The 9,370-nt window shown below is 33.4% G+C and overlaps 1 protein-coding gene across 1 annotated transcript; it reads left to right on the forward strand.

Moving 5' to 3' along the window:
* The first annotated feature begins 503 nt into the window (after window positions 1–503).
* LOC143894311 (uncharacterized) lies at window positions 504–8,854 on the forward strand. Its single transcript, XM_077400479.1, has 3 exons — window positions 504–3,608; window positions 4,925–8,546; window positions 8,727–8,854. The coding sequence occupies exon 1, from the start codon at window positions 1,083–1,085 to the stop codon at window positions 2,808–2,810; it is 1,728 nt and encodes a 575-aa protein (XP_077256605.1). The 5' UTR covers window positions 504–1,082; the 3' UTR covers window positions 2,811–3,608; window positions 4,925–8,546; window positions 8,727–8,854.
* The last annotated feature ends 516 nt before the right edge of the window (window positions 8,855–9,370 follow it).

Consider the following 9,370-nt stretch of genomic DNA (forward strand, 5'->3'; position numbering starts at 1 on the left):
TTTAGAAAGAGATAGAGAGTGAGTTAAGCTAAGGTTAAAGTTCTGCGACGTGAGTGCAACCGGGCCTTATAAATTTATAAACATTTGTGTATTTGTGTATATATTTATAATATATTTGTATGTGTTAATTGCTAGATAAGTACGACCTGAAATGTGAAGAGCATTAATTAACATACAGCTGCATTTCAACGTACACGGAGAAAGTCATCATTTTAATGCTTAAGATTGGCATTTTATTAAAAAAGGTATTTTGTATCTATCTTGGTTTTTACAGTACAAATGTTAAATGTAGGTAGATTATGAGATCGATCAATTGCTACACGTACTTAGATATCTCCGTTTTTGTTAGTACATTAATTATATGATATATTTGTATGTGTTGCTAGATAAGTACGATCTGAAGTGTGAAGAGCCATTATTCCACATACAGCTGCATTTCAACGTACGCGGAGAAAGCCATCATTTAACGCTTGAGATTGGCATTTTATTGAAAAAAGGTATTTTGTATCTATCTCGGTTTTTACATACAAATATTAAATGTAGGTAGGTTATATGATTGATCAATTGGTACACGTACTTAGATATCTCCGTTTTTGATAGTACATTATTATTTTATATAATAATAGTAAAAAATGGATAGAAAACGTAAAAATTATTCTTCCATTTCTAAACGGCATTTTCGAAGAATAATTGCTCATAATACTGCTTCAGATTTATTAAATTTTACTAACAATAATGAACATTCTGAAATTGACGATGAATTACAACTTGATAATATTGAAGACGATGAATTACAGCTTGATAATATTGAAAATGTAGAGCCAATAGAAAATGAATTTGCCAATAGAAACGATGAACTTGTAAACGACTTAATTGAAAGCAACACAGTTGATGATATTGAATTGAATGAGGAAGAAGAAAAAGATAATAATGATAGTAGCGACAGTAGTGATAATGATCCAAGTTTAAGTGAATTAACTGAGGAAGCAGTAGTACAGCGTATGAGAGATTTTTAATCTGACAATGAAATTGATAATGAAGAAAGTGATCAATTTATTAAGGACATAACTTCTTGGGCAATTATGTTCAACATTTGCCACGTTGCTCTCGCGGCACTTTTGTTTATATTACGAAAATATACGCAATATTTATTTCCGAAAGATCCTCGAACATTGCTTAAAACGCCAAGGCATACAGAAGTCGTTGAAATAGGTTCGGGACAATATTGTCATTTCGGCTTACAAAATGCACTTAAAAAAATGTTAGATAAATATATTAAGGTTTTAGGCCGAATGACTGTTAGTCTGGATATATTTATAAACATTGACGGTTTGCCAATTTCAAAATCAAGCAATTCTGCTTTATGGCCCATTTTATGTTCAGACACCGTTCTAAAATCAGTCTTTATTGTTGGAGCATACTACGGTCAAACGAAACCGCAGTGTAACAATGATTTTTTACGACATTTTGTTGACGAAGCAATTTCTTTAAGCAATACTGGACTTTTTTATAATGGAATTAAAGTAAAAATTAATTTTCATGGTTTAATTTGTGATGCGCCAGCAAAAGCTTTTATTTTATCAATAAAAAATCATAACGGTTACAATAGTTGTACGCGATGTACTATTACAGGCGAGTACTTAGATGGACGGTTATGTTTTCCAGCGACAAAAATTGTTGATGCTTTAAGGACTAATGAAGATTTTGCTAATAATAAATACAATGATTTCCAAACTGGTGAAACAATTTTAAAGCAGATTCCCAATTTCGGATTAATTTCTAGTGTACTACTTGATTCTATGCACTTGATATTTTTAGGAGTAGTGAAAAAATTGATATTGCTTTGGGTTAAAGGTCCGCGTACTGTACAATTAAGTCAACAGTTGTTAAATCAGATTTCAGGGGCTTTATTAAATTTACAAAATAGTGTGCCAAATGATTTTGTTCGACGTCCACGATCGCTAAAAGACGTAAAATTATGGAAAGCAACGGAATTTCGCCAATTTCTTCTGTACACTGGTCCAGTTGTGTTAAAAGGCATATTAAAAAAGGATATGTATATCAATTTTATAACATTACATATTGCCGTAACAATCCTTGCTAGTCCTGTTCTTTCAAAAGATAATAATAATATTATATGGGCTCAAGTGTTAATGAAGTATTTTTTAAAATGTTTTAAAAAAATTTACGGAGCTAAATTTATGTCTCATAATTTGCATAATTTGTTACATATTTGTTTAGATGTGCGGAAGTATGGACCCATCGATGAGTTTAGTGCTTTTAGATTTGAAAATTACATGTTAAACATAAAGAAAATGCTTCGAAAAAATGAGAAACCTCTTCAACAATTGTCAACAAGATATTCTGAACTCAAGAACTGTAATATGCCTATTAAGAAACGGAAAAACAGTAATGAAATTTATTTTGAAAAAGCCCACTTAAACGGACCTTTAATTGACGGTTATAATTTTTCTTGTCAGTATAAAATATTACGCACTAAAACATATACGATCTATTCCAATAGCGCTAGTAATAATTGTATTTCATTTGAAAATGGGACTGTAGTGTCAGTTTTGAATTTAGTTAAACGTGACGATAATACTAAATTTATAATTGGTAGAAAGCTTAAAGTAGTAAAAAATTTGTATTCTGATCCTGTCTATCCTTGTGCATCAAAACAATTGGGTGTGCAAGTTATGCGCGAAGACACTGCTGTATGCCTTTGGCCATGTGAAAATATTCGAAACAAAATGTGGAAAATGCCGTATAATCAAAATCAGTTTGTTGTTTTCCCAGTGATACATACTTAGAAATGACCAATAATGCGATCTTTAAAATAGGATATTAAGAGAGATTTTTCAATGATATAAAATAAATAACTTATTATATATTATAAGATATCTGTGTGTGTGTGTATAAGTATGTATTTTTCTTTTTGATGATAAGTATATATGTAGGGATAAAAGCCATAGTAGTATAAATCAAAGTTTTAAAAATATTGACTCATGTGCATAGATGCAATTATATATTGTATATGGATTGCATCTACGTATGTACACGAGTCAATATCTTACAAATTTTGACTTACACCGCTATGGCTTTTATCCCTCCATATATATATCGAAGTTAGGTTCTGAGAACCTGTAATATACTGTGTCTTGCCTTTTACATGTATATTTAGACACAGATATATAATTGCCATATACCTCTATTCTTACGTTTACACAGTAAAGACTAGTATTATATTAATATTATTATTATTTTATTAATATTTGATTATTTTAAATACGTGTATTTTTATATAAAAATAGTTGCATTTAAAGTATATTTGTATGCATGGTGTGTTGTGACTTTATATATGCAGACCCCGAGATTGATACTTCGCTATACTTTTTATATTGTAGAGTACAATAAGTAAGAAGCGATGAGTCGATTTTCCATCGTCGAATTTGAGGATGGACTGCAGTTATTAAGAGGAACATCGGAATGCTTCTGGCCAACGCACGAGAATAACATAAAAAGACTTCATAAAAATATTGCTGAATGCAAGGAACCAGATGATGAAAATTGGGAAATCAAAAAAGTTGTCCGCATTTTTGGAACGGCAAGTGAGTAAATAAATGACTGCTTCAAATGTATATTGGTTTAACATAACAAAAATGAATTTTTCTATAATATATGTATCAAATATAATCACTGCATTGTATACATATAAGTAACTAATAAATGCAAATATAATTAATACATTATATAATGTGTATATAAGGTAGTATATAAATCGTGTATATATATATATATATATATATATATATATATACAGGGTGTATCATTTTAAGTGATTTAGCTGAATATCTCTTAAAGTAAAAGAGATTGGAAAAATTGTTTCAGACAAAAGTTGTTTGGTTCGAAGGGGGACATAAGATGGTGTCATTGGTTTGGCCATGGATGGTCGTTTAAAGCTCACGTGAACGACACCTTTAATTTATTAAATGGAAACCCCTATTTTTCAATGCATATTTTTGTAGCTAATCTCGAGAGCTTTTCAAAACACTATAATAAAGTATTTTTTCGTTAAAAACTTTTGGAATTACTTGAAAGTTCTAGTATTTTGACATAAAATACAAAATATCTTGTAAAACATTAATTTTTCGGTAATGTTACCTTAATACTTTTATGCACAGAATAATGAGACGAATCAATTGGTATGAAAAAAAGACATGGTTGCTTTCAAGAAAAAGTATGCAGATGCGTGTTGCAAATTACATATTTTTTCTTAAACGAACTATGCCTTTTTTCATACCTATTGATTTGTCTCATTATTCTGTGTATAAAAGTATTAAGGTAACATTACCGAAAAATTAATGTTTTACAAGATATTTTGTATTTTATGTCAAAATACTAGAACTTTCAAGTAATTCCAAAAGTTTTTAACGAAAAAATACTTTATTATAATGTTTTGAAAAGTTCTCGAGATTAGCTACAAGAATATGCATTGAAAAATAGGGATTTCCATTTAAGAAATTAAAGGTGTCGTTCACGTGAGCTTTAAACGACCATCCATGGCCAAACCAATGACACTATCTTATGCCCCCCTTCGAACCAAACAACTTTTGTCTGAAACAATTTTTCCAATCTCTTTTACTTTAAGAGATATTCAGCTGAATCACTTAAAATGATACACCCTGTATATATATATATATATATATATATATATATATATATATATATTACATAAGTTTCATTCCGTACATATGTGAATGTTAAATTCTTTTATTTATTTATTTATATTTTATGATTTGATTTGTCATTAATGTGATAAGTAAACATATTTTTATTGTCAAGATGTGACTGATGTATATGTACTGTATCGTACATTTAGCTAAATGTTTTAATTACATTAACTTAATTGTTTGTAATAATTCAGATACATATGAGAGTGGAATGACAAAAGTAAAGCTGGCTGAAAAGTTTTCGGATATTGATTCTGATGTTGACAATACTTCAAAAAAAAGTCGTCGTCTTACGACGTTGACAAAATCAACCTATTCCGATGAAGATGACAGTGATGATTGGCAAAATAATCAACAAGAATCAGTTATCGAGTAAAATTAATCTCTAATTTTGTTTAGACTCTATATTCATTATCTTATCTCTTAAATATGCAAATGCTTCTAAAGGTAAAGGTTTTGTCATAATGTCCGCCAAATTTTCTTTGGTTTCAATCCATTCGACTTTCACCTTCCCTTGATCAACACATTGTTTGATAAAATCTCCATGAGTGTCAGCCATATGTTTTCTGTTTCCAGTTTCTTCTTTCTCTTCTAAGTTTTTCTTTATTTCTTCTAAGTTGTCATCAAACATTTTAAGTTTGTGACTTCCATTCTTCTTAATGCAGTTTCCTGCTGCTCTGTTATCACACCAGATTATTGCAGGCAAGAATGTTCTTCCAACAACATACCTGAGCGACTTGTCTAATGAGATTATTTCTTGACAGGCCTCACTCATTGCCAGATACTCTGCTTGACAGGTAGAGAGTGTAACATATGTCTGTTTATGACTTCTCCATGCTAGCTCACATCTCCAAATAATTTGATTATACAGTGGATGTAGAATCAATGCAATCTCTGAAACTAGCGTCTGTCAGTGATTCTAACTCATCTGTTTTACCTTTAAATATCAATCTTCTATTTGCAGTTTCTCTAAGATATCTGAAGACTCTTTTTACATCTTGCCAGTCTTCTTCCGTGGGCTCTAATTGTCTTCTTGCTAAATAGTTTACTGCAAAGGCTATATCAGGTCGTGTAGCATTTGCCAGATACATTAAGCTTCCTATAGCTTCTCTATAAAAGGTACTCTTTTAATTTCTTCTCTAATACTCTTTTCTTCTAATTTACTCTTTCTGTTTTTATTGCTCACTTTTCTGGTGACCATAGGAGTGTTCTGAGGCTTGCATTCATTCATATGAAACTTTTCTAATATGCTCTCAGTATATCGCGTCTGATAAATGTACATATATCTTTCTTCTTTGTTTCGCTCTATTGTTATTCCCAGAAAGTTCTTTGGTTCTCCAAGATCCTTTGTCTCAAATGTATCACTCAACTTCTTTTGTTAGTGACTTGATTTCTTCTAATTTCTCCTGGTCATTACTTGCAACTAACATATCATCTACGTAGAGCAGTACGATCACTATTTTGCCTTCTTTCCTCCACGTGAATAGGCATGGCTCATGTAGGTCATTCTCTAATCCAAGTTTCTTAGCCTTTTCTGAAAATCTCATATTCCATCTTTTCGGACTTATCTTCAATCCGTACAAAGCTCTATTCAATTTACACACCTTTGTTTTCTTGGTGTTTTCATTCACTTCTACTCCGTCTGGAATTTCCATATATATTTCTTCTTCTATAGTTCCATTCAAAAATGCAGTTTTTACATCTAGTTGGCAGGTATATAAATTATACTTGTTTATTATTGCCAATATGGATCTAACCAAAGACAATCTCGAAACCGGTGCATATGTCTCTTTCAGATCATATACATTTTTGTCTTCACATCCTCTTATCACTAGTCTCGCTTTATATCTGGTTGATCCATCTGCTTCTAATTTTCTTTTAAATATTCATCATGAATTTATGATGTTAGGTCGTCTGCCATTTAACATCTCTGTCGGTCTATCGACAAGCGTCCATACTTGATTGATTTGCATAGACTCAAGTTCTTCTATTACAGCATTTTTCCAGTTTTTTCTTTCGCTGCTTGTCATTGCCTTTTCATATGTCGAAAGCTCTCTATGTAATGATGCCAGAAGACATCGACTCAATTTATCTTCATTCTCTATATTCTGTTGAATATTTTTCACAATAGTATAATTAGCAAAGCTAATATCTTTTATTACTCTCCGCACGTTAGATTCTCCATTATCTTCTAGTTTTCTTTTGGTTTTACTTCTAGTCATTGGAGTTTTACTTTCCTATTGTTCGACTTTCTGTTTCGGTTCATCTAGTTGTGTTGTTTGTTTTCTCGGTCTACTTCTTTTCTTTTTTTCAGGAATCTCCAGTTTTTGTTCTCCCTTTTCCTCATCTTCTACGAATTCTTTCATCTAGTTTTTATTTGAGTCTTTTTCTTCTTCTGTTTGACTGTTTTGATATACATTTTTATATGTTACTTTTTTATTAAACCGAATGTGTCGGGACTCTATAAATTTTCTTGTACTTGGATGCCAGAGTATATATCCAGTGTCGGTATATCCCACCAACACACCTCTAATAGCTCTGTATGGGCGTTAGGATGGCTGGATTCTGGGTGTAAGAGATTACGCGCGGATGTTTTAAGAGGAATATATTTCTTACTTCACAAAAAAGACTGAATACGTTCGACCGTGTCTCTCGTTGGTAGCGAACTGACTCTCTCGAAGGCAGCAGCGGCTCCCTCTTCAACACATCCGGCCTTAATGTAGCGCGGCAATACAAACTTTTTCAAAATAAAATACATATTCTACATTTGGCCATATCTGACTATCTTACCGTCCCGGCAAAGTAACTTTTGTCTTAAAATAATAAAAATGTATTTGGTAAAGCCCCTTGCACAATAGACAATAGCGATAGCGATAGCGACAGCGATAGCGATAGCGACAGCGATAGCGATAGCGACAAAATTTCCGACGAGTTGGAATTCCATATCTATTGCCTTGTAGCCAACCAATCAGCGTTCAGAATTTTACCGTGACGAACGTTTTGAATGTTTTGAACCGTACGTATATGAAAGGTTATACTTTAGGGGTCGCAAAGCTCAGGATCGCATTGCTCGCAACGATTATTGCCACGGAAACAGGCGTGCACGCGAAAATTTCCCATCTTGGAGAACTGCTGCAGGTACTGATTGCATTTGTACGTTTGTATCGACGCGGTCGCCAGGCGTTTCTCTCGTACCTTAACCTTCCACATTCGAAAAGAACTTTTTGATCATCGGAGCCTTTGCTAATTTGTGACGTTGTCACTCGAATCGGAGTACGGTCCCACAATTTCTCATTTTGCACTACTTTTCTGGTGTAGAGCCTACCCTCGCTATCCACACATTCCTCCGTGCGCAACGTATTCATCGTCTGCCGCTGCCGTGCATTCGCCACATTTTCCGAGCCTTCGGACAACACGGATACCGGACGTGTCGTCGCCAGATTATTCAACTGCTCCGCCATCTCTAGTAAAACCTCCTGGCCATCGTGAAACTGCTTGATATGCTCCAGGACGGAGTTGAAGCTCATTTCGCAAGTGGTGCAACTATATACAGCGTCAGACTCGAGAGATATGGATCATTTTAATTATACGACTAACTTGGGAAGAGAAGAAGAACAATTTGACGCATCGGATGAATATTATGACAACGTTAACGAAAATTGCAACATTAACGATAATTGCAAATATGGTGACGAACTGTTAATTGATCTTGTACGATCTCGTCCTTATCTGTACGACAAAACTCAAAGAGAATACAAGGACACGAGATTGAAAAAAATGCATGGAGAGAGATGGCTAGCATTATGAATATGACAGGTAAGTTAATTATGATTTAAAATATTTGTTTATTAATGTTCTTTAATTTACAATTTATTGAATATAAGTTGTTTACTAAACATATTTAACCATGCTTTATGCATGTATGAAACTACCTATCACTCTCTCCATGCATTTTCTTTCAAGCGGTTAAATAATAACATCTATTTATATTTTCAGTATCAGATTGTCAAATACGATGGACACGTCTCCGTCAACGTTTTAGCAAAGAACGAACGTTGCACGAACAAGAAACCAGGAGTGGTGCTGGAAAGCCTTACACGGCCAAAATGGTTTCTCTTTGAGAACCTTAACTTTTTAAAAAAGCATATGGTTCATAGAAAGTTAGTATACTTTTGTTACAATTATTATGGATATTTATGGTACTGTGTAAACATTTTTGTCATAACTTTTCAACATTTTAGAAGTATTACGAATATGAGTTTTTCTCAGCCATCAATCTTGAAGATGCATCAAGAGAAAAGAATAAATCAGGACTTCAGGGTACAAGAAGCAATTTATATTCTTTCTAAAATAACATCATGTATTCTGCTTGAACAACATATTTTGAAAACTTGTGACGTGACATTTGTCGCGTCCTCCGCCTAGACGGTAGCTCGGCCGAGGGAAAGGTTAGGGATGGCGCCTCGACTCAAGTCGAGGAAGGGCCACTCGCATTAACTAACCCTTTTAAGCTACATTCCGTAGGGATGGCAGGTGGTGCCGGAGCGTGGGATCACGACCTAATGTACCGACGTTAGTCGCGACGAGGGAAGAACAGGCGCTCGGAGGACGTACGGCGGAGGGGTCGGACCGACGGGCGG

This window comes from Temnothorax americanus, unplaced genomic scaffold (genome assembly GCF_048541705.1).
Source record: "Temnothorax americanus isolate GAGA-0224 unplaced genomic scaffold, ASM4854170v1 Scaffold135, whole genome shotgun sequence".
Classification (NCBI taxonomy): domain Eukaryota; kingdom Metazoa; phylum Arthropoda; class Insecta; order Hymenoptera; family Formicidae; genus Temnothorax; species Temnothorax americanus.

Excerpts from the sequence above, each read along its gene's own strand:
- LOC143894311 (XM_077400479.1), top strand. The coding sequence starts at position 1,083 with ATGTTCAACATTTGCCACGTTGCTCTCGCGGCACTTTTGTTTATATTA.